The sequence below is a fragment of the Stomoxys calcitrans genome, chromosome 2 (genome assembly GCF_963082655.1).
Source record: "Stomoxys calcitrans chromosome 2, idStoCalc2.1, whole genome shotgun sequence".
NCBI lineage: Eukaryota > Metazoa > Arthropoda > Insecta > Diptera > Muscidae > Stomoxys > Stomoxys calcitrans.
In genome coordinates this window covers 32986369-33012514 of record NC_081553.1, presented here as the reverse complement: position 1 = coordinate 33012514, position 26146 = coordinate 32986369, and the positions used below count along the sequence as shown (strand labels likewise).

Here is a 26146-nt window from a genome sequence, read left to right as displayed (position 1 = left end):
CATGTTGCGAAGCTCTTCGGTCATCCACGATTTTGCTTAGGATGATTTACTTTATCCCACCAATCTACGAAATACTTCACTGTTTCGTAGCGTAAACGTTACATAAACGTAACGGAAACGTAGCGTAAACGTAACATAAACGTAATGTTAATGTAATCGTTACGTTAACTATCACAGAACTATCACGAATGTAAGATAAACGTAGCGTTAACGTTAACGTTACATTAACGATCACAGAACCCCCGCACTGGAAATATGCACTTTTCTTCAGCTCGGTAATGCTCAAACGTAACGTATGTAATATACTTAAAGTGTTAACCATTATATTAAAAAAAAATTTCAAATAAACATAAACGATCCGCACTCGAAATCTGCACTTTTTCTCAACTGGTTAGTGCGTAAACGTAACGTATGTAACGTACTGGATTGTAAACATATATAATACTTAAATAAACTTGCCAAACGTATTACCCTCGTTTTTTCGCAAAGAGAAACGGAATTTAAACGAAAGATAAACGGAGATTAAACTTTGCGTAAACGTTACCTTAATCATCACAGAACTCCCGTACTGGAAATCTGTACTTTCTATCAACTGGATAGTGCTCAAACGTAGCGTATCTAACGTACTAGGAAAGTAAACTCTTACAATAATCCAAAAAAAACTGTCAAACTTACAACACTAGTTTAACTCCGTTTACACTGCTCATTAGGACCATAAACTAAATAAAGAAAGTAAAATGGAATTTTTGGGCTACCATATTGTAACAGGGGCTATTACCCTCATTTAAACTGCTCATTGAAACCGGATTTAAGGCTCTCATCAGCTGATTTCATAAATGGAAAATAGATGATCGAGCCATTAAATCCGGATTTAAAGAGCAGTGTAAACGGGGTTTTATTTTTCTTACAAAGAGAAACGTAACTAAAACATAACATAAACGTAAACATTACGTTAACGATCACAAACCGCCATACTTGCCATCTGCACTTTCTTTCAACTGGGTGTAGTGTTCACACGTAACGTATGCAACGCACTAGAAATGTTAACTCTTACAATATTTCAAGAAACATTGGCAAACATACTACCCTCGCTTATTTTTTTTCTTATTTTTGCAAAGAGTTTTCTTTCCATTATTTTCGTGTCAATTGAATTAATTCTATGGCTCATAATTTGTCACTTTTTGCCGGCACTTAAGAAAACCATGTACGATAGTATGACCTAATCAAAAAACTTTAAACATATTTTGTATAAAATTTTACAAATTTTCAATAATTTTCTCAACTAATTTAAAATCTTTTTCTACTTCCTTTCTCTTTGCAGGCATTTTGAAAAATAACCCCCTAAAATAATACCATCCAAAAACTAAGATTTCTATAAGCGCAAATTTTAACACAAATTTCTAAGACAATTCTGTAAATTCTCCCATTCTCTGATTGATGAGCTTGACTTCCCCAGTGTACGTTAAACGTATTTTGTAAAAGTTTGTGAAACTTGGAACGAATAGTTACCTGGATCATCAGTATTGGAAATACTTTGTGATTACATCAACCAACATCTACTCATCATTAAGACTTGCTTTGTCATTGGAATTCCCAGCAGCCTGTCCAGGACTGAAGACATAACCTTTAGAAATTTCTTCAGAAAATTATAGAAATTCATTAGTTTTGAAATCAAATTTGCCATCAACCAATCAAATCAGGCTATCTCTCCATCATAAGCGGATCGTTATACGGATTTTTTTTTTTTTCAACATACAAAAATTGGACAAATATTTTCTTTTTCTCTGATTTTTTTGTTTGGAAAAAGAAAAGGAATTAAACTGATCACGGTGAGTTAATAATTTTAATTTTTTTTTTAATTTATATAGAACATATTTGGAATAAACTCTTAAATCTATGCTAAGAAAAACAATTTGTAAAAGTAAGTGAATTTGTTTGAGATGTTCATTGAAAATTTTGTCTTAAAAGAAACTTTTTGTTCAAAATTTTGTCTTTAAACAAATTTTCAAGAACACTTGGCCTTTGGAGAAAATTATATGGATGTTTGATTTGGTTTGAACATCAGAAAGAGAGTGACCACCAAAGGGTTTAACATTAATAAAGATTTTTCTGCATAAAATTGACCATGATCAGTGTTCAGATCATGTTGCTCTTAGATTGAGTCCTGCTGAGTTCCTCATCATAATGAAATTTGTCATTATTTCAAAGGTTTTAACTTTGTTCCTATTACTCTCTTGAAAGGCCACCCATACCTTTAAGCCACCATGTATGAGCCGCTTGTCTTATTCTCTTAAAATTATAATGGCCTTGGCTACTACTTCAATAAAGCGTTTTTATTTGTTTTGTTCCTTTTTGAAAAATGTGGCGCCATCTCATGTGGTTAAATACTATCAATATTTTAACTCATTCAAGTGCTGCTTGCTGATGTAGCCACGTTTCCATCGTTTAACATTCTATTCATTAAACATTTATTAACTTTTCGACTGCAGTAAAATTTATTTATCCGGTCTGCTGTAAGGAATGACCGACCATATTGCATTCAGGGAGTAGTACTTACTGCATTGTAAGGGTTCATGAATGAATGAATCAATGAATGGATAAATGAATGAATGTCTGAATGAATGATTTATTCATAGTAGTGAATATAATGCTCATGTGGTAGGGATATTGACTGGATAGCCATATGGCCAAATTCACATGTACATTATTTAGGTACTCGCAATGAGTTATCTTCTTTGTTGGATGAAAGTTCTTTTTTAGTACATTTCACATAAAAAGTTGAAGTATATTAACCATCCATACTTTTTATACCCCACACCACTACTGTGGTACAGGGTAGAATAACTTGGTGCATTTGTTTGTAAGACCCAGAAGCAGAATAGATATTCCCATTGATAAGTATAGCGATCGACTTAGAATCACTTTCTGATTCGATTTAGCTATGTCCGTCTGTCTGTCTGTCCATGTTAATTTGTGTACAAACTACAGGTCGCAAATTTCATCCGATCGTCTTCAAATTTGGAACGGGCATCTTCTTTCGCCTCGAGACGAAGCCTATGGAAATGGAAAAAATCGGTTCAGATTTAGATATAGCTCCTATATATATGTTTGTCCGACATGCAGTAATAGTGCAAAAAAATGGTAATACAGGGTGGCTGATGAAAGCCGCTACCAAAAAAAAATGTAATAACTTTTTTTCTATTTAATAATAATAATTTAATAATTAATTTAATTAATTAATTAATTAATTTAATTAATAATAATTTAATAATTAATTTAATAATTTAATTTAACATGAATAAAAGAAAAATGTATTCCATACACCGAAAAAAAAATGTAGCAATATTCATCATTGTAGCAATATTCATCAGCCACCCTGTATGTTAACCGATTCTCTCGAAATTCCGCACAAAGGATTTTCTCATGACTCTCAACATTACTAGTGAATTTTGAAATCTGAGAAGTTTGCTCGACATCGGTTAAGTATTAGATATAACTCCCATATATATGTTCGTCCTATTTTGAGAAATATTGCAATAATGTGCTCATTTGTTGATCGATTTTCTCAAAATTTGGCAGGAAGGATTTTATGAATCTTAATATTTCTGGCGAATTTCATAAAAATCGGTTCAGATTTAGATATAGCTGCCATATGTATGTCGCCCGATTTTCACTTCTAGAGTTACTACAAGCGCATTTATTGACCAATCTTGCCAAAATTTTGCACAACGCTTTCCTCGACGACCACCACAATATCTAAGAAGTTTGCTCGACATCAGCTCATATTTAGATATAGCCTTCATATATATGTTCGTCCGATTTTAAGAAATTTTGCAATAATTTGCTCATTTGTTGATCAATTTTCTCGAAATTTGGCAGGAAGGATTTTCTCTCGACATTACTGGCGAATGTCATAGAAATCGGTTCAGATTTAGATATGGCTGCCATATATGTATATCGGCCGATTTTCGCTTCTAGAGTTACTACAAGCGCATTTATTGACCAAACTTGCCAAAATTTTGTACAACGTTTTCCTCGACGGCCACTACAATATCGAAGAAGTTTGCTCGACATCGGCTCATATTTAGATATAGCTCCCATATATATGTTCAGACGATTTTGAGAAATATTGCAATAAAGTGCTCATTCATTAACCGATTCTCTCGAAATTTGGCAGGAGGGATTTTTTTAAAACTTTTAATATTACCGGTAAATTTCATAGAAATCGGTTCAGATTTAGATATAGTTGTCATATATGTATATCGCCCGATTTTCTCCTCCAGAGCCACTGCAAGCGCTTTTATTGACCAAACTTGCGGAAATTTTGTACAACGCTTTCCTCTATGCCTACCATAATATCTAAGAAATTTGGTCAAAATCGATTCAGTCTAAGATGTAGCTCCCATATATATGTTCGTCCGATTTTGGGTAATTTGCAATAAGATTGCAATTTGTCTACCGTAGTTATTACAGTTTGAATATATTTGCTTTGCTCGAAATTTGATATGGGTTGCTCAATAACCCATCATAACATCCGCTGGGGTTCATCAAAATTAGTTCAGAATTAGATATAGCTCCCACTTTGTACCTATAGTGTAGGTGTGGAATATAGAATAGAATAGAACCGAACACTGATTTTGGTAATAAAATTCAATGATTTGCAAGCGTTGCTCGTTAGTAAGTCTATTCATGATGAAATGTCAAAGCATACTGAGCATCTTTCTCTTTGACACCATGTCTGAAATCCCACGTGATCTGTCAAATACTAATGCATGAAAATCCTAACCTCAAAAAAATCACCCTTTAGGATCACGAATGACTTTCCAAGTCAATTTAGCCATGCCTGTCTGTCTGTCGAAAGCATACTTACTTTCGAAGGAGTTACGCTAGGCACTCGAAATTTCGCACGAATACTTTCTACCAGTGTAGGTCGGTTGGAATTGTAAATGGGCCATATCGGTCCATGTTTTGATATAGCTGCCATATAAACTGATCTGTCGATTATACTTCTTGAGCTTCTAGATTATACTTCTATAGCTGCCTTATAAACCGATCTCAGATCTTGACCTCTTGAGCCTCTAGAAACGCAATTATCATCCGATTTGTCTAAAGTTTTGTATGAAGTCTTTTATTTTGACATTTGACAACAACAGGTTATAAACCGATTGGACCTTACTGGGCACAGTTGTTGGAAGTCGTAATAGAACCCTATTTGCAAAATTTTAGCTAAATCGAGCAAAAATTGCGGCTTCCAAGGGCTCGAGAAGTCAAATCGGGAGATCGGTTTATATGAGAGCTATATCAGGTTATAGACCAATTTAGGCCGAGTCCGATTTAATCTTGGCATATTTGCTGAATGTCATAACAGAACGCTACATGCAAAATTTCAGCCAAATCGAACAAAAATTGCGGCTTCCATGAGCTCAAGAAGTAGAGCTGGCAAAATATCGATGGCACTATCAATATTAAACGATTTTCCGTTTGCATTTCCCAATTGGTCCATAACCTGATATATCTCCAATAGCTTAGCAATTCTTATTCATTGTTTTCTTATAAAGAGAACTTGACAAATTCGATCCATGGTGGAGGGTATATAAAAATCGGCCCGGCCGAACTTAGCACGCTTTTACTTGTTGTCTTAGGTTAAATAAGAGTGCACAAAATTTTAGCTTGCTTGGACCACCCATCTCTAAGATCTGGCGTTTTTGAAAGTTAGGGTAATAGCAGTTCTTTTTGAGGGTGGGATGATCTCCTTTAATTTGAAGCCCATTTAGACATTGTCAGTACAGTTACAGTTTGGGGGTGTTTTGTTTGGGGCCTCCAAAATCGAATACCTATTTCGTTTCCTACATTTATTAGCAAAATATCAAAAATATATTTTTTTTTGCTGATAACGCGAATTTTATTGACAACGCAAGTTTCCAGATAATCTTCATAAAAATCAGAACTTGGAGTGTAAAAAGTTTTTCATTTTAACGGCGTTTTCTGTTTAGAAATTTTTCACTTAAGCAAATTCAATGGCATTAAATAACACCAAAAATTAATTGTTATTAATTTTGCACTTAAACGCAATTTTTCACTAAAGCGAGTTACAGTTATGCGGCTTCACCAGTATTTTTACTTTAGCTATTTTTCACATAAGCGAATAATGCCACTTAAGCGAGATTTTTTCTCTAAAAGCATTTACAGTTAGTTATGCGGTTTCGACTTTTTTATTTTTTTTTATTTTACACTAGTTTCCATAAATATTGAGTTTAAATACTTTTTTGTTTTGGCATTTAATTTAATTTAATTGTTCATGGCATTTAACCCCCAAGACTCTTCAGCGATGATACACTCAATTCCGGAACGGATACATATTCTTCACCATTATCGGATAACAATTTGTACCGAACATGATAGCCATTTTTATCGGCTATATAAATTGTAACCAGTTGCAAATTTGGATTGTTTTCATTAGACGAAATGAATTTTTGTTTATATTGTCCTTGGATTGTCAATTCTTCTTGAGTTGAATCGAAATTTTCGAGGGATATTTTTTCAATGCGCTCACCCAAGTCATCTGAGATGCTAAATTGAAAAATCACAAGTTAACCAAAGGTTACAGATTTTTTTCACAGAATTTTGAGATCTCACTTTAAACTATGCAATAATTTGGTATCGCCCAATACATGAGAAGAACTCAGCAATATAACCACACATAGTAGCTGTAATTTAAAGAAAAAAATGTTTTTTGTTTTTAATAAAAATTTTTCAAGGTTTTTTATTCCAAAATCTTACTTCACGTTTCATATTTTGCATCTTCAATCAACGATAACTAACATCCAACTATACTGACAATGACGTTTTCTTCAATATCAGCTTTAGTTTCTGTTCACAATGAGTTATTTGGCTTGTAGCAGAATATACCTGCGAAACAGGTCAGTGTGTTGTTTGCATTCTTGTTCATCATTAGATTTTTTTAATTAGAGGTTAGCGGCCATAAATTGAAATCAGAGTTGCCATAGTGCACAAAAAAAAGATTACCAAATATTAACAGTTTTTTCTTTAGGTCACTGTCTAATCGGAAAACATGCGGACAGACCGAAGGTTGCCAGCAACGACTTTTGCAGAAGCTGTAGGGACAACGAGGAAGAGAGACTATAGAACACCTGCGGTGTGTGTGTGTCCCGCACATGCAGTTAGAAGGAGTTCCATTTTGAGAACCTGTCTGATTTAGCGGATGTGAACATTCGCAAGTTATTGGACTTTTTAAAGCGATCTGGATGGTTCAACGGTAGGAACTAGAAGGCATCTTCCTTCTTCTGTTCCTGTGGTATCACAATGGACGAAAACGTCTAAGTGAGTCTGATAGCACACTGCCAGTTAAACCTAACCTAACCTTGGGGACTTTAATCACATTAGGTACGGGGGCTTTAAGGGCCATACATTAGTAGGTTGACTAATATCGAATATACCGCGAAAACATGTTAATGATGTACAACACTAACCAAGTTGACACTTATCACACTAGCTGTTCTTTTTCAAGGCATGTGTTTTTGTTGTAGTGATGGATTTCTTGTCCATACAACTACAATTGCTTCCATGGTATACACATGTCATTTCTGCATCTGAAAGTTGTGTGCATTTTGGAAGTTGTGTTGATGGTTTCGAATGCCAGACAACGGCTACGGCTCTTGATGTTGCTGCGAGTGTCCAAGTTCGAATACCGGCCATACTCTGCCGAATTTTTATTTTCAAGTTATTTTGCCTGTTATTTCATAAATCTTCGATTACTTCTCTTTTTCGAGACGAGCTTAATAATCGAAGATTTTTTTGCAACAGAAAAGGAAATCCACAAATCACAGCACACCAACAACTGAGGGACGCGTTTCGTCCTTGATTTCTAGTTGTGGAGGCTTGAAGGGTCGTGTATTGCACAGTGGGATAGAATTGGAAAAAAATTAAAAAAAAAAGTCTGCCGTTTGAGAACGGGTGAAGATATCTCTGAAGTTTTAAAGGGTTATAGCTAAGGCGGTAACGAGATCATGTGCAATTTTAAGGGCTTAGGTGCTCCAGGGGCCTCTTTGCAGTCCTTAAAAATTGTCAACTCGGTCATTTGAAAAAAGTTTTCGGGCTGCTAAATCTTCATTTGTGGTCCGATGGTGCTCCAGGAGCCTCTTTGCAGTCCTTAAAAATGGTCAGCTCGTCATTTGAAAAAAGTTTTCGGGCTGCCAAATCTTCATTCGTGGTCCGATTTGTTTGCTCATAGTGCTCAAAAATCCTATTCTGATTTCAAGGACTATCTACCTTGAATTATGTTTGTCTTTTTTAAATTTCGTCCGAGATAGACTTTGTATTTTGCGATTTGCGGGCATATGTGGTTCGGTTTTCATTTTGATGCATGATTTTTAAAGTTAGTTTTTCAGTACGACCCATTTAGTTTTTCGTTAACCTTAAATCTTGCACTGAGTATCTTACAAAACAGGGAGTGTCAGTGAAGATGCCAATGTTCAAATATTACGGAGTGCAAAAGTAGACCGCTAGATGGATTCCCCTTCGAACTGGCCTTTTTTAAACCCACCACTATAGGATGGGGGTATACTAATCTAGTCATTCCGTTTGTAATACCTTGAAATATTGATCTGCGACCCCATAAAGAATATATATATTCTTGAACATTCTCAATCTATCTAGCCATGTCCGTCCGTTCGTCTGTCTGTCGAAATCATGATAGCGGTCGAAAGCGTAGAGCTGGCCGCTTGCAATTTTGCACTGATACTTCTTATTGATGTAGGTAGTTGGGGATTGCAAATAGGCCATATCGGTTAACATTTGGATATAGCTTCCAGATAAGCCGATCCTTCGATTTGACTTCTTGAGCCTCAAGAAGTCTCAACTTTCATCCGATTTAGCTGAAATTTGGAGCAAAGACTTACGTTATGATTTCCAAAATCCATGCCAAGTACGATCCTAGTCGGGCTATAAACAGATATAGCCCCCATATAAACGGATTCCCGATTTAGGTTAAGATTTGGATATAGCTTCCATATAAGCCGATGTCCCGTTTTGATTTCATGAGCCTCTAGAAGCCTCAACTTTCATCCGATTTAGCTGAAATTTGGAGCAAAGACTTGAGTTATGAATTCCACCATCTATGGCAAGTATTTTCTGAATCCGTCAATATGGATCTGAATCCGCCAATATAAACTGATCCCCGAATTTGGCTTCTTGAGCCCCTAGAAGCCTCAAATTTCCTCCGATTTGGCTGAAATTTGGAACAAAGACTTGAGTTATGATTTTCAACATCTTCGCCAATTATGATTCAAATCGGTCCATATACAGATGTAGCCCCCATATTAAGCGATCCCCGGATTTGACTGCTTGAACCGTTAGAAGCCTTAATTTTCATCCGATTTGGCTGAAATTTGGCCCAAACCGCTATCTTATGACTTACAACATCAGTGCCAAGTTTAATCTGAATCGGTCTATTAACAGATATAGCCCCCATATAAACCGATCCCCGGATTTGACTTCTTGAGCCCTTAGAAGCCATAATTTTCATCCGATTTGATCTTATGGCTTACAACATCAGTGCCAAGTTTTATCCGAATCGGTCAAGATGGTGATATAGGCCACCTTAGTACCGATATCCCAATATGACTTCTTGAGACCAAAATAATTCAAACACAAACTCAGTTGAAAAGGGTAAATTTTTAGCGCAATCCATGGTGGTGGATACCCGCACTTAGCCCGCTTTTACTTTTTTTGTATTCATTTTTGAGGTCCTCCGTAATGCAGACATACGTCAGTCATTTGATTGAAATGCGAAAACATGGTTAATATTTGCACGATATCTGTTTAGTACTGAAGATTCTCCATCTACAGCTAGCTTTCCTTCTATTCGAGTTCTTGGAGAGTGGTTTGACAATGTTTGCTACATGGGTCCCTTGTGCTAGTTAGTGCTGCACGTAAAGATACAAAGCAAATTTAAATTTGCCCATGAAACATTCCCTTACGAAACAGGGGCAAATGTATTGTACGTAACGATGCTATAATGTTGCGATACAATTACATTACGATACAATTACGTTTTAGGCTGCATTTGCGTAACGTTCCGTTTAATTTTCATTATGCTTTGTTTTCGCTACCTTACATATACAAAATATCACTAAAAATTTTTCAATTAAAAATTTTATTGAAAAAAAAAAGTTTTCAATTAACAAATTAATTGAATCAATAATTTTTTTTAATTTAATCCCTATTTATTTTCAATTAAAATAGCGAATGAAATTATTTACATTCTCTATTAATTAACCAATTGCTAATTCAATCATTGTTTTAATTGAAACTGACCTTTTTTCCATTACGATTGTGATTGAAATTTTTCTAATTTTCAATCAAAAATAATTGATTCAATCATTTTTTTATTTCGATTCTGAACTTCTTTTTCAATTACGATTGTGATTGAATTTTTTTTCTCATTTTCAATAAAAAAATTAATTGATTCAATCATTTTTTTAATTGAATCTTAAACAATTTGATATATAAATCTGATTGAAAATGAAACCACTTACTTGTTATCTTTTTGTCACTCGATTCGTTCGCCAATTCATTAAAAACAGCTGACTTTATAAAATTAAAAAAAAAAACTTTTTTCATTGAATTGGCCAACGGATTCAGTTACAAGATGAAAAAAATTGTAGTGGTCTTAGCAGTAAAATCTTTAAATCACTAGGCATGTTCGCTTATTTTCTCAGTAAAAATTTGCTTGTAAAAATTTGAAGGAGAATCAAAATAGCCTTTACTCTTTTTTGCTATTTATTGGAATTAAACAGCTGGCTTTCATAAAACAATTCTATTCTTATTTATGATAAAAATATGCATATTAATGGCATAACAGCTTCATTTCTCCTTTCCCCATTGCAAAGTTACTGTAATAAAAATGTATAAATTATTATAAGTCTATGTCGGTAGCTAGATCTAAACCCGCCTCGCTATTTTTTCTTTTATAATTCGGGAAACAATATTTTCCGTTGCATTTTACGAAGTGATCATGGACCCAAACATAAACCTCTAATTCGTGTTCCAGGAGTTTTACATATGTGATCCATGTGGCTTGGAAATTGAGGGTGCAAACTGCAAACCGTTTATAAAACATTTGAATTTTTTTCAATTACTTTTTTAATTGATTTTTAATTTCAATAATTTTTTAATTGCATGAATAAAAAAATTTATTGCAAATTTCAATCTAAAATTTTAATTGAATATGCAATTTTTTTTATTTGAAAAAATTTTCAATCACTTTTTTTGAGAACTGTGAATGATATAATCATTTTCGTGATTGAAGCAGTTTCAATAAAAAAATTAATTGGATCAATTAATATCGTGATTGAAACTGATTTTTATTTGTTCTGTGTTCATTGATGTAGCATGATATTATGTTACGTTACATTGACGTTTCGTTACATTATATCGTCGTGGCGTTACATTACATCGATGTATCGTTGCGTTACATCGATGTGGCGTTACGTTACATCGTTATATTAACGTTTACGTTTCTCCACTTTACGTCACCTTATAGATAGCATATTTATGCTCATAAAGGAAACCTTTTTCTGTGATGCTGTACCATTCATGTCAAAGTCTGCGCTAGCCTATTCATATTTCAGTTTTAATACGAGGCCTTTTGTGGTGACTGCATTTTGTTTATAAAACACAAGTTAAACATTTTTCTTTAGTAGAAAATACTGTTTTAAACCATTTTTCTTTATAAATGTTAGAAAAAATTTTTCGTTGTTGAAATTAACTTATGATATGTTCTTCAACTGACTTCGACAGTTTTTATGAAAATCATTTAAAAATATTTTGAATAAAAGTGCTGTTGTTTGCTCTGTCTTATTAGTACTCTTCAGTGAAAGCTCTATGTAGAAGAATTTATCCACAATCGTCCCCATATTAAAGTTTTTGTTCTTTTGGTCTTTTTTTACTTCTGAAAAGTTGTTATATATTTTTACAACTTTATTTTCTTAATTTTGAAGTTTCTTTAAAATAATAGCTTTTACCTTGGCAACACTGTTTATGACGACTCAACTAGTTACTGGTTTTAAAAATATTCTACGTAATCATGTTGTACACTCACAACATTGTGGCCAAGATTAAAAAGTTCATAGAGATCTTTATTAAATACTCATTACGAGCAGAAGAATTCTTGGAATTTTTGTTAACAATAGAAGATCTCGACATTCATTAGAACAAGTTTAGATAATAGCAAAAAGTATTCAATTAAAACAAAATTGCAATAATTTCAGATGAGGCCTTTCAACCTATTTTATTAAAAGTAATTTCATAAGTTAAGTCATTCCTTCTTCAAAACTCATCTCTTAACCCCCCAATGATTTCAATGTTGAAGGACTTAGACGATTGCCTTCGATTGATTCCTGTTGCACTAGACTATACTTGGCCTTGAAACCATCTTTGTCGGCTACAAATTCTATGGTGACTTTTAATTCATTCTTAGGATCCTTGGGTATATCATAGCGTTGAACAATTAATCCGCTGATTGACAAATCTTTTCCATCTTCCAGAGAAACTGTTTGCACGGTCAAACCTTTCTTAACGGCAACACTGAGGGAAATAGAGCACTTTTTAATATTCTCCAAAAACAATCTCTTTTAATTAATTACTTTATTTCCCTTAAAACCTTTGTATCCGCCTGAACCATAGCAAGGCCACAAACAATCGCAATGACCAGAAATAGCAGTATCTGGAAGTGGTTAAAAATATTTGAAATTTCTTTTCTATGTTTGCTAATAATCTTTTATTTACCTTTAACTTTGTTATCTGCATTATGTGCTCTCTATTATTTCCAATTTCAAACTAAATCAGTTCTTATCTTATAGAAAATTTTTGCAGTCTTTTTCGATTAGTTTAGACATTCCAAAAATACAGGTTTTAATACTGGTACTAATTAGCATGTATTAAAAATGTATGTGGTTTTGGGATCTTTTGTTATGTTTGAATATATGTATGGTATTTTGGTTTGGTATTGTTTGAGTCTATTTAGCATTATATGATATTAATAACACTACAACAACACATCTTAAATACTTTTATTTTTAATTTCGAACTTGACTTAAATGAATAGTAATGTTAGCATAATTTTTTTTAGTATTAAATTTTTAGACAAATTTTAAATTGAGATTCCATGGCAGGATATTGTCCGTATTGTTCAATACTTGCTATTCAAAGAATATCACAACAAAGAACTCTTAAAAGCAAACCAAAATGTGTGATATTGCAAAATGTGTGATAAAAAACTAGTAAAAGCATGCTTAGTTTGGCCGGGCCGAATCTTGGGTACCCACCATCATGGATTCCGCTAAAAATCGACTCTTATTAACTGAGTTTGTATTTGAATTATTTTGATCTCAAGAAGTCATATCGTATGGTACATAGGGGGATATATATCACCATATTGACCGAATCGTATAAAATTTGGCATGGATGTTGTAAGTCATAAAATAGGGGTTTTGGGCCAAATCAGCGGAAAATTTAGGCTTCTAAGGGCTGAAGAAATCACATCTGGAGATCGGTTTGTATGGGGGCTATATCTGTTTATAGACCGATTCGGTTCATACTTGGCATGGTTGTTGGAAGTCATAGCTCAAGTCTTTGTTCCAAATTTCAGCCTAATCGGATGAAAATTGAGGCTTCTAAGGGCTCAATAAGTCAAATCCGGGAATCGGTTTATATGGGGGCTATATCTGTTTATAAACCGATTTCGATTGTACTTGCCCTGGATGTTGGAAGTCATAACACAAGTAATTGTTCCAAATTTCAACCAAATCGGATAAAAATTGAGGCCTCTAAAGGTTGAAGAAGTCAAATCTGGGGATCAGTTTGTATGGGGGCTATATCTGTTTATGAACTGATTTCGATTGTACTTGACATGGATATTGGAAGTCATAGATCAAGTCTTTGTTCCAAATTTCAGCAAAATCGGATAAAAATTGAGGCTTCTAAGCCCTCAAGAAGTCAAATCCGGGAATCGGTTTATATGGAGGCTAGATCTTTTTATAGACCGATTTAGATCATACTTGGCATAGATGTTGGAAGTCATAACTCAAGTCTTTGTTCCAAATTTCAGCAAAATCGGATGAAAATTGAGGCCTCTAAAGGTTGAAGAAGTCAAATCTGGGGATCGGTTTGTATGGGGGCCATATCTGTTTATAAACCGATTTCGATCGTACTTGATATGGATGTTGGAAGTCATAACACAAGTAATTGGTCCAAATTTCAGCCAAATCGGATAAAAATTGAGGTCTCTAAAGGTTGAAGAAGTCAAATCTGGGGATCGGCTATTATGGGGGCTATATCTGTTTATAGACCGATTCGGATCATACTTGGCATAAATGTTTGGGGGCTATATCTATTTATAGACCGATTTCGATCGTACTTGGCATGAATGTTGGAAGTCATAACTCAAGTCTTTGTTACAAATTTCAGCAAAATCGGATGAAAATTGAGGCCTCTAAAGGTTGAAGAAGTCAAATCTGGGGATCGGTTTGTAGGGGGGCCATATCTGTTTATAAACTAATTTCGATTGTACTTGACATGGATGTTGGAAGTCATAACTCAAGTCTTTGTTCCAAATTTCAGCAAAATCGGATGAAAATTGAGGCCTCTAAAGGTTGAAGAAGTCAAATCTGGGGATCGGTTTGTATGGGGGCCATATCTGTTTATAAACCGATTTCGATCGTACTTGATATGGATGTTGGAAGTCATAACACAAGTAATTGGTCCAAATTTCAGCCAAATCGGATAAAAATTGAGGTCTCTAAAGGTTGAAGAAGTCAAATCTGGGGATCGGCTTGTATGGGGGCTATATCTGTTTATAGACCGATTCGGATCATACTTGGCATAAATGTTTGGGGGCTATATCTATTTATAGACCGATTTCGATCGTACTTGGCATGAATGTTGGAAGTCATAACTCAAGTCTTTGTTCCAAATTTCAGCAAAATCGGATGAAAATTGAGGCCTCTAAAGGTTGAAGAAGTCAAATCTGGGGATCGGTTTGTAGGGGGGCCATATCTGTTTATAAACTAATTTCGATTGTACTTGACATGGATGTTGGAAGTCATAACTCAAGTCTTTGTTCCAAATTTCAGCAAAATCGGATGAAAATTGAGGCCTCTAAAGGTTGAAGAAGTCAAATCTGGGGATCGGTTTGTATGGGGGCCATATCTGTTTATAAACCGATTTCGATCGTACTTGATATGGATGTTGGAAGTCATAACACAAGTAATTGGTCCAAATTTCAGCCAAATCGGATAAAAATTGAGGTCTCTAAAGGTTGAAGAAGTCAAATCTGGGGATCGGCTTGTATGGGGGCTATATCTGTTTATAGACCGATTCGGATCATACTTGGCATAAATGTTTGGGGGCTATATCTATTTATAGACCGATTTCGATCGTACTTGGCATGGATGTTGGAAGTCATAACTCAAGTCTTTGTTACAAATTTCAGCAAAATCGGATGAAAATTGAGGCCTCTAAAGGTTGAAGAAGTCAAATCTGGGGATCGGTTTGTAGGGGGGCCATATCTGTTTATAAACTAATTTCGATTGTACTTGACATGGATGTTGGAAGTCATAACTCAAGTCTTTGTTCCAAATTTCAGCAAAATCGGATGAAAATTGAGGCCTCTAAAGGTTGAAGAAGTCAAATCTGGGGATCGGTTTGTATGGGGGCCATATCTGTTTATAAACCGATTTCGATCGTACTTGATATGGATGTTGGAAGTCATAACACAAGTAATTGGTCCAAATTTCAGCCAAATCGGATAAAAATTGAGGTCTCTAAAGGTTGAAGAAGTCAAATCTGGGGATCGGCTTGTATGGGGGCTATATCTGTTTATAGACCGATTCGGATCATACTTGGCATAAATGTTTGGGGGCTATATCTATTTATAGACCGATTTCGATCGTACTTGGCATGGATGTTGGAAGTCATAACTCAAGTCTTTGTTCCAAATTTCAGCAAAATCGGATGAAAATTGAGGCCTCTAAAGGTTGAAGAAGTCAAATCTGGGGATCGGTTTGTAGGGGGGCCATATCTGTTTATAAACTAATTTCGATTGTACTTGACATGGATGTTGGAAGTCATAACTCAAATCGTTGTTCTGAATTTCAGCAAAATCGAATGAAAATTGAGGCTTCTAAGGGCTCAAGTAGTCAAATCCGGGGATCAGTTTTTATGGGGGCTATATCCAAATTTCGGATGGGGTACCTAAGGGGGGCGCCCCACCCCAAAACTTACCATATATATATATACACCAATCACTACGATATGGGACTCAAATGAATGGTATTTAAGATCAGAAAACGTAACTGATATCGAATTGTCGGAACAAGTGTTTGGGATACCACCCCAACCCCCAAAGCACTCATAAATCGGACATATTTACCGACCATGGCAATATGGGACTCAAATGAAAGGTTTTTGCGAGTAGAATACGAATCTGATATGCAAATTTGGGACAAAGTTTCTGGGGGGTTGATATCAGCACGAATCTGATATCAATGTTCGGGAAAAGTGTCTAAGGGGCCACCCAACCCCATAACACCACCAAATAGGAAGTATTTGCTGACCATTGCAATATGAGGCTCAAACAAGAGGTATTTTAGTGTAGAATACGAATCTGATATATATTTTTAAAGCCATGAAACCGAGTGGCCGCCCCATCCCCCAAAACACCCCCCAAACCGGTCATGTTTGTCGAGGAGCTCAAATGAAAGGTTTTTGGGGGTGGGACATGAATCTGAATCTAACTGTCCATGGGACGTCCCACCACCATAACAACCCCCAAGTAGTTTGCCCCTGTTCCTTAGTGGAATGTTCATGGGCAAAATTTGCATTTGCAGTAGGACGTATTTGCTCACCAAGACAATTTGGGTTTGAGTGAAGCTCGTTATTCATAGTTTTTAGGGTCCATACCCCAAACCGGATATATTCGCTAGCTTTTCCAATAAGGGGTTTAAGTAAATGGCATTTGAGATTGGAAAACGAATTTGATATCAAATTTTGAGGCCAATGGCATTTTACCCATGAACATTCCACTAAGGAACAGGGGCAAACTTCTCACCTATCAATGAGTGCAGTCCGATTCAAGTTTTAAGCTCCATGGTAAGGGGCCTCCTCTTTATAGCCGAGTCCGAACGGCGTGGCGCAGTGCGACACCTCTTTGGAGAGAAGTTTTTTAGTACTATAGTAATATGGCATAGTACCTCACAAATGTTGCCAGCATTTTAGCACGTTGCTGATATATTTTCAGGGCTTAGTGATTGCTCCTAAATCGGACATATTTTCCGACTATGTCAATGTGGCGTTTAAATGAAAAGGAATTGTGGGATAGAGCAAGAATTGATACCCACTTTCGGGACAAGATTTCTGGGGCTCTACCCTTTTCCCAAAATACCCCACAAACAGCAATTTTTTACTGACCATCGCAATATGGTGCTCAAGTAATGGTATTTGGGAGTAGAATACGAATTTGATATTCAAATGTAGGACCATGTATTTAAGGCATCATCCCTTTCCAAAAACCAATTTTGGCATACTCTTTCCATTTCCGCATCTTCGAATGCGGCGATTGCAGCAGGCTTGTCTGTATTGACATGAGCTTTTACATTGTCCCACAAAAAATAGTCTAAAGGGGTTAAAAATCTTACGATCTAGGCGGCCAATTGACCGGTCCCGACCGTGAAATACAATGGTCACCGAACTCGCCTCTCAAAAAGTCCATTGTTACGCGTGATGTGTGGTAAGTGGCACCGTCTTGTTGAAACCACATATCATGCAATTCAGGCTCTTGCCTTTTGGGCAAAAAAAGTTGGATATAATCTCACTGTAGTGCTCACCATTCAAAGTTACGTTACGATTCGCATCATCATTGAAGAAGTACGGTCCAATGATGCTGCCGGCATATAAACCGCCCCAAATTGTGATTTTTTTCTGGATGCATTGATAGCTCTAGCATGAACTATTTTTATGCCAAAACTTTGGCTTTTAAGTATCTTAAGGCACTTAAAAACTCTTGTATAACATTTTTTTTGAATATTTTTCTACTTTTTAGAATAAGATTTTTTATTTTTATAACATAGAAAAAAAACTTATTCTTCCTTCTCCTTATTTGTTTGTTTTTTGATCAAAAAATTTTATGTAATACAATTTAATTGTTATTAGTATATCATAGTTAACATATTTCAAAAAAATCAAAGTGATATTGACAAAAAACAAAAAAAAACTTTTTCGATTTTCGTTTCAAACCGAACTGATTAAATATGAAAGAAAAAAAAAACATAAGATTGGAGAGGGGATAATAAAGTGTTTTAGTTTCATTAAAAGTAATTTTTAGCTAACTTAATATTTTATTAAAGCTCATCTTAATAAAATATATAAGCTTTTAAAAAAATTAAATTCAAAAAAATTAAAAAAAAAAATGCTTTGCTTTTACTGACACTCACTCCCCTCTTCAACTTTTTTTTTCTATATTTTCAGAGCGGAAATAGAAAAAGTTTGATTGAAACATACACTCAAAAAAAAAAACAAAACGCTAAAATTTCAAAACAAAAAAGTCAATACAAACACACACAAACTAACAAGTTTTGCTATGGTGATGGTCTCGCTTAGAAATTAATCTCCCCCCTTTGAGAAGAAGAAGAAGTATCTCTGAAAAAATGGGCGCCAATGTTTCACAATTGGAAAAGGAAATCGGTTCGGATCTTTTTCCACCCAATGAGCATTACTTTGGTTTGGTGAATTTTGGCAATACCTGCTACAGCAACTCAGTGCTACAGGCCTTGTACTTTTGCAAACCCTTTCGCGATAAGGTCTTGGAATACAAGGCCAAGAATAAGAGGCCCAAAGAAACTCTGCTCTCCTGTCTGGCCGATTTGTTCTACAACATAGCCACACAAAAGAAGAAGGTGGGCTCCATAGCTCCCAAGAAGTTTATAGCCCGTCTACGCAAGGAGAAGGAAGAATTCGATAACTATATGCAACAAGATGCTCATGAGTTTCTCAATTTTTTGATAAATCACATCAACGAAATCATTTTGGCTGAACGCAATGCCAGCAAGAATGGCAATACCGCAACTGGTACGGCAGCCACCAAATCATCGTCCACCACCTCGACCTCCACGACGGTGTCCAATTCCTCCACCAATGGCACTAGCTCCAATTCGACTGGCTCCATAAATGGCATAGGCATAGGAATAGCGGATGCCACCACCCCAACGCAGAATAATGCTGCCAGCACCGAACCCACATGGGTGCATGAAATATTCCAGGGTACTTTGACTTCAGAGACACGTTGCTTAAATTGCGAAACGGTCAGCAGCAAGGATGAGCATTTTTTCGATTTACAAGTCGATGTGGATCAGAATACCTCCATCACCCATTGTCTGAGATGCTTTAGCAATACCGAGACCCTATGCTCTGATAATAAATTCAAATGCGATAATTGCTGCAGTTATCAAGAGGCTCAAAAACGCATGCGTGTCAAAAAACTGCCCATGATATTGGCTTTACATCTGAAACGTTTCAAGTATATGGAACAATTCAATCGTCACATTAAGGTATCTCATCGAGTGGTCTTTCCTTTGGAGCTACGGCTCTTCAATACCTCAGATGATGCTGTCAATCCGGATCGTCTATATGATCTAATGGCTGTGGTCATACATTGTGGCTCAGGACCCAATCGTGGTCATTACATAAGCATTGTGAAAAGTCATGGCCTGTGGTTGCTCTTCGATGATGATATGGTGGATAAAATAGAGGCCTCCACCATAGAGGATTTCTATGGGCTGACATCGGATATACAAAAGTCATCGGAGACGGGTTATATACTATTCTATCAGTCAAGGGATTGCAATGCTTGAGAGGAGAAGAAGAAGAAGAAGTAGAAGGAGGAAGAAAAAATGTGCATCGGGACATGTGTTTATTATCTTTTAATTATATTGATTAATTCATTGTATGAATTTTGTTTTATAATCAATTAACCCCCACAATTTGTCTATGGCATATTAGAACAATTATTTGATTTAGTTGATATCGTACGTATATATAAATATAAAAATATTAAATAATAATTTTGTTTAACTTTAAATAAAGAATAACTTTTAACATCAAATATGCAACTGTAATGTGTGTAATAACAATGTATGCGTATATGAGAGCATTAAGCACTATAAATATATAATATTGCATCAATAAAGTCTAAATAAACGTCTCTTATTATAAAAAAATAGTGGCACATTTTTTTAATTTTGGAAAAAACAGACTTGAATAACTGTAAAAAATGTTTCCAACATTTTTTTTTTTTTTAAATAGGTTTCCAACATTTTTTCTATACAAAATGTTTCCAAAATTTTTTCTATAAAAAATGTTTCCAACATTTTTTCTATAAAAAATGTTTGCAACATTTTTTCTATAAAAAATGTTTCCAACATTTTTTCTATACAAAATGTTACCAACATTTTTTTCTATAAAAATGTTTCCAACATTTTTTCTATAAAAAATGTTTCCAACATTTTTTCTATAAAAAATGTTTCCAACATTTTTTCTATAAAAAATGTTTCCAACATTTTTTCTATAAAAAATGTTTCCAACATTTTTTCTATAAAAAATGTTTCCAACATTTTTTCTATAAAAAATGTTTCCAACATTTTTTCTATAAAAAATGTTTCCAACATTTTTTCTATAAAAAATGTTTCCAACATTTTTTCTATAAAAAATGTTTCCAACATTTTTTCTATAAAAAATGTTTCCAACATTTTTTCTATAAAAAATGTTTCCAACATTTTTTCTATAAAAAATGTTTCCAACATTTTTTCTATAAAAAATGTTTCCAACATTTTTTCTATACAAAATGTTTCCAACATTTTTTTCTATAAAAAATGTTTCCAACATTTTTTCTATAAAAAATGTTTCCAACATTTTTTCTATAAAAAATGTTTCCAACATTTTTTCTATAAAAAATGTTTCCAACATTTTTTCTATAAAAAATGTTTCCAACATTTTTTCTATAAAAAATGTTTCCAACATTTTTTCTATAAAAAATGTTTCCAACATTTTTTCTATAAAAAATGTTTCCAACATTTTTTCTATAAAAAATGTTTCCAACATTTTTTCTATAAAAAATGTTTCCAACATTTTTTCTATAAAAAATGTTTCCAACATTTTTTCTATAAAAAATGTTTCTAACATTTTTTCTATAAAAAATGTTTCCAACATTTTTTCTATAAAAAATGTTTCCAACATTTTTTCTATAAAAAATGTTTCCAACATTTTTTCTATAAAAAATGTTTCCAACATTTTTTCTATAAAAATGTTTCCAACATTTTTTCTATAAAAAATGTTTCCAACATTTTTTCCATAAAAAATGTTTCCAACATTTTTTTTATAAAAAATGTTTGCAACATTTTTTCTTTAAAAAATGTTTGCAACATTTTTTCTATAAAAAATGTTTGCAACATTTTTTCTATAAAAAATGTTTGCAACATTTTTTCTATAAAAAATGTTTGCAACATTTTTTTTATAAAAAATGTTTGCAACATTTTTTCTATAAAATATATGGAAAATATATAGAAAAAATGTTGGAAACATTTTTTATAGAAAAAATGTTGGAAACATTTTTTACAGGAATATGTTGGAAACATTTTTTACAGGAATATGTTGGAAACATTTTTTCTATAAAAAATGTTTCCAACATTTTTTCTATAAAAAATGTTTCCAACATTTTTTCTATAAAAAATGTTTCCAACATTTTTTCTATAAAAAATGTTTCCAACATTTTTTCTATAAAAAATGTTTCCAACATTTTTTCTATAAAAAATGTTTCCAACATTTTTTCTATAAAAAATGTTTCCAACATTTTTTCTATAAAAAATGTTTCCAACATTTTTTCTATAAAAAATGTTTCCAACATTTTTTCTATAAAAAATGTTTCCAACATTTTTTCTATAAAAAATGTTTCCAACATTTTTTCTATAAAAAATGTTTCCAACATTTTTTCTATAAAAAATGTTTCCAACATTTTTTCTATAAAAAATGTTTCCAACATTTTTTCTATAAAAAATGTTTCCAACATTTTTTCTATAAAAAATATTTCCAACATTTTTTTTATAAAAAATGTACCCAACATTTTTTTTATAAAAAATGTTGGAAACATTTTTTCTATAAAAAATGTTTGCAACATTTTTTCTATAAAAAATGTTTCCAACATTTGCAACATTTTTTCTATAAAAAATGTTCACAATTTTTTTTCTATTAAAAATTTTTTTTTCTTTTATATTTTTGTATTTTTATTTTATTTCTTCTGATTTTTTTAGTTTTTCATAAGCAACTCTTTTTTGTCTACCCTCGTCTTTCCATACTCACAAATTTTATTTTCCTGTTTATTTTTTTATGGAGGAAGTTTCATTTTCCAGCTTCGTCACTCTTTCAATTGCCGCCTAATCATTCAATGAATCTTTTTTTGGGTTTGGGTATTTTTTTTCCACGACTTACCATAACTAATTATTCTATTTTCTGTATGTCGTGTCGTGTAAATACAAAACGGCGGACATGTCACTTAAAAAAGAAACTCGCTTTGATGTCGCTTATTTTGTGTCGGTGTCATTTGCAACATTTTGTTGACGCCAACAAGTTTGCAATGTCATAGATTACACTATTAGCTACAAAGGGAATGTCCAAAATGACAAGCCAAAAAAAATAAATATCACAAAGCAACATAGGAAATTGTTTTTCTAATTGTGAAAATTCTAAAAAAAAGAAGGGAAAATAATGCAAATAAAAATGAAAAATCTCAACGAATTTAAATAATGTTAATCGCCATTGAAAGCAGGTGTTGAAAAAAGAGCCCTGCCAAATTGGCTAGATAATAATGATGATTGTGGTTTCTTTAATTGAAATATAACGAAATTGATACATTGAAGATACATCCCAACCTTTATGGCGTGCTGCCCATTCAACCTTAACGTTGGCTTGGTTAATGAACCGTAAATCTGTACCCATTGTGCTAAGAAATTCACCGGCGGATACAGTCGAAACGGGATTAATGAAATGCTAAAACTACTTCGGTTTGGTTTCACTTATCCGTAATTTTCATTTAAGCGTAGTTCGGATAAGTGTAATAAGCCCTTTCAACCTTAACATTGGCTTGGATAATGAACCATATACCTGTACCCATAGCGCTAAGAAAGGCACCGGCGGATACTGTCGAAACGGTATTAATGAAATGCTAAAACTACATCGGTTTGGTTTCAATTATCCGTAATTTTCACTTAAGAGTAGTTCGGATAAGTGTAATTACATTGCACTTAAGCGAAATAAGCAGGAATGCTAGCGAATTGTCACGTCAAAGTACTAATAATGTATGAAATAACTTGAGTTTAAATAAGAGCAATGCTCAGAAGAATTTCTTTTACAGATAAGGCAGTTATAACCGAAATATCATTAAAAATGTTTTTGGGAATTTCATTGACGAAGCGAAGTTTTAAAATTCCGTATAGTTTCCATAGAAATAACTTTTCCACTTATGCGTTTTCATTTGCAGTATAAGAACTGATTCAGTTTAGCGGTATTGTCACTTAAGCGATATTCGCTTAAGCGAACTTAACTGCATTAAATAGAACCAAAAATGGATGGTTTCTTCCATCGCTGATTTTCATTTAAGTGAACTTAATTGCACTGAATAGCACCAAAAATGAATGATTCTTTCCATCAAGTTGTAAGTGAATTGTGAATAATTGCACTGAATATCACTACAAATGAATGGTTTTTTCCATTAAGCTTCACTTAAGGGATATTTTTCACTAAAGCGTACTGCAGTTATGCGGTTTCGACTATACTTAAGCAGACGTATGAGTAAAACATTTCACCAAAACCATTTCCCTATTGCCTCATTAATAATAGCCTAAACCAAAAGCTTGTATTAAATTAATTAAAAGAGAAAGTAATATGCAAATTGCAATAAAATGTCCTTCCTTCAAACTTCAATATAAACAAACAAAACCAAATATGGCAAAATTATCAAAAAATACCATAAATTAACTCTCTTACCAAATATCTTGGAAAATAAATTGCGAAATATTTAAAACTTCCCAAAACTCCTTTATAACTAGACATGGAACTATTTATCATAAGATAGACAGACCAACAGACAGACAAACTTATTATGTGGCCACTTAACTAACCACTTATCCGTAAGACATCCCATGCCAATCCTTAACTGGCCCAACCTACCGCCACAACCAAGATGCCTTAACTTGCTTGCCAAGTCCATGGTGAAAAATGGCATTTAGTAGCTTTCAGATAGCCCCCCAAAGATATTTTAACACATGTTCACTCAATCTCTTGGTCAATAAATGATGTGCCGCGCACAGACTTCCTAGCCGGGTAGCTTTTATACGCACCCATCCATTGGCTGAATATTGGAGGAAAATATTAAAAAAAAAATTGCAGTCTTGCTGTCGATTGCGGTTTTCATTTTTCCCCTGTGTTTTGCGCTTAAATGAAATTTTAATTGCATTTCTATTACGCATGAAGAAATCGCTTGACAGTTGACTATCTTTGCATTTACTACCATCAACCGAACTACCTGTACTTTTAAGGAAAGACAAGAAAAGAAAAAATTTCAACATCGAGTTCAGGTAGGGGCAACCATAAAGGACAGTGTTTATATATGATGTCCAACAACTGTGCCTAGTACAGGCCAAATCGGCCTATTATTTGATATAGGTCCCATATAAACCGATCACCCGTTTTTACTTCCCTTACAAGCCGCACCTTACAAGGTCCCATATAAACCGATCACCCGTTTTTACTTCCCTTACAAGCCGCACCTTGTGTCCCATTTGGCTGAAATTTTGCATGCGGTGTTCTGTTACGACTTCCAACAACTGTGCAAAATACGGTCCAAATCAGTCTATAAACTGATATAGTTCTCATGTAAACCGGTCTCTCGATCTTCCTTGTTCGGTTCCTAGAAGTTTTAATTATTGGTGGTTTGACAGAAGTTTGATATGTATGCTCTTCAACAAAATTTATTTTATATAAATTTTTTAGCAGAATCCATGGTGGTGAGTTCCCAAAATTCTGCCCGTCCGAACTTAGCACGCTTTTATTTGCTTGCATATAAAAAATACCGGGCGAAGAACTCGACAAAAGCGATCCATGTTGGAGGGTATAAAAGATTCGACCCGAACGAACTAAGCACGCAAAGGTACGAAAAATAGTACTTTTCGTACCTTTTAGCACGAAATTTAGAACATTTCGGCACGATAGTAAGAATTTGAATAGCTATCGTACTTTTGTGCGTAGTTTCCGTACATAGGTACGAAATGAAGCATTTTCCGTAAAAAGCTATTAAACTTTGTCTTTTTCGTACAAAGGTACAAAATTGAGAATGAATATTGAAAAACTCAAATTCTAGCTTCCTCCTTTGGGCGTGGGCATAAGTAAGCTTTGTTCGTACTTTTTAGTACTAAATGTAAGAATTTCAAAAATCACTAATCTTGGGTTGTCAAGTGTACGCGAGTGCCACAATTCCAGCTCTGGCTCAATTCGCAAGGAAAACGCCAAATCGTACTAATTCTGGCAGAAAACAAACGTTTTCTTAAACTTTTAGTATGATTTTTCAAAATAAAAAAAGTCGTGACAACTATGTAAGATTTTCAGCTCGTCCCCTTTTATTTTCACCGGATACTAAAAATGGTATATGTTGACATATTTGGAACATTTTAGTGCCGAAATAGTAAAATTTTCCAATTGTAGCGTCTTTGTACAGTTTCTTAAATATATCGTTCCATTCGATGTACAAATTTTCGATTTTTAGCTTCTTTTCTTGTATTGCTACGAATTTAAGTACTTTTCGTACCTTTTAGCACTTTTTGTACCTTTTAGTACTTTTCGTACATTTTAGTACTTTTCGTACCATGTAGTACTTTTCGTACTCTTTAGAACTTTTCGTACCTTTTAGAACTACCTTTTAGTTTTTTCGTACCTTTTAGTACTTTTTGTACCATGTACTTTTCGTAACATGTACTTTTCGTACCTTTTAGCACTTTTCCTTTTAGTACTTTTCGTTCCTTTTAGTACC

At 33.9% G+C, this 26146-nt stretch overlaps 2 protein-coding genes across 3 annotated transcripts in view; one reads left to right on the top strand and one right to left on the bottom strand.

Annotated features, from left to right (window-relative positions):
• The window catches only part of LOC106095694 (ubiquitin carboxyl-terminal hydrolase 46), a 158098-nt gene extending 137807 nt beyond the window's left edge, over window positions 1-20291 (top strand). For both annotated transcript variants that reach the window (XM_013262990.2, XM_059362461.1), the window contains exons 2-3: window positions 1322-1829; window positions 18544-20291. In XM_013262990.2, coding sequence (XP_013118444.1) covers window positions 18723-19925 — 1203 coding nt within the window. In that variant the 5' untranslated portion in view covers window positions 1322-1829; window positions 18544-18722 and the 3' untranslated portion in view covers window positions 19926-20291. The remainder of the gene's footprint in view (window positions 1-1321; window positions 1830-18543) is intronic.
• On the bottom strand, window positions 6272-6864 carry LOC106095695 (uncharacterized). The gene is made up of 3 exons (XM_013262991.2): window positions 6781-6864; window positions 6637-6707; window positions 6272-6570 (listed from the first exon to the last, which is right to left on the bottom strand). The coding sequence occupies exons 1-3, from the start codon at window positions 6799-6801 to the stop codon at window positions 6306-6308; spliced, it is 357 nt and encodes a 118-aa protein (XP_013118445.2). The 5' UTR covers window positions 6802-6864; the 3' UTR covers window positions 6272-6305.
• Window positions 20292-26146: the final 5855 nt, after the last annotated feature.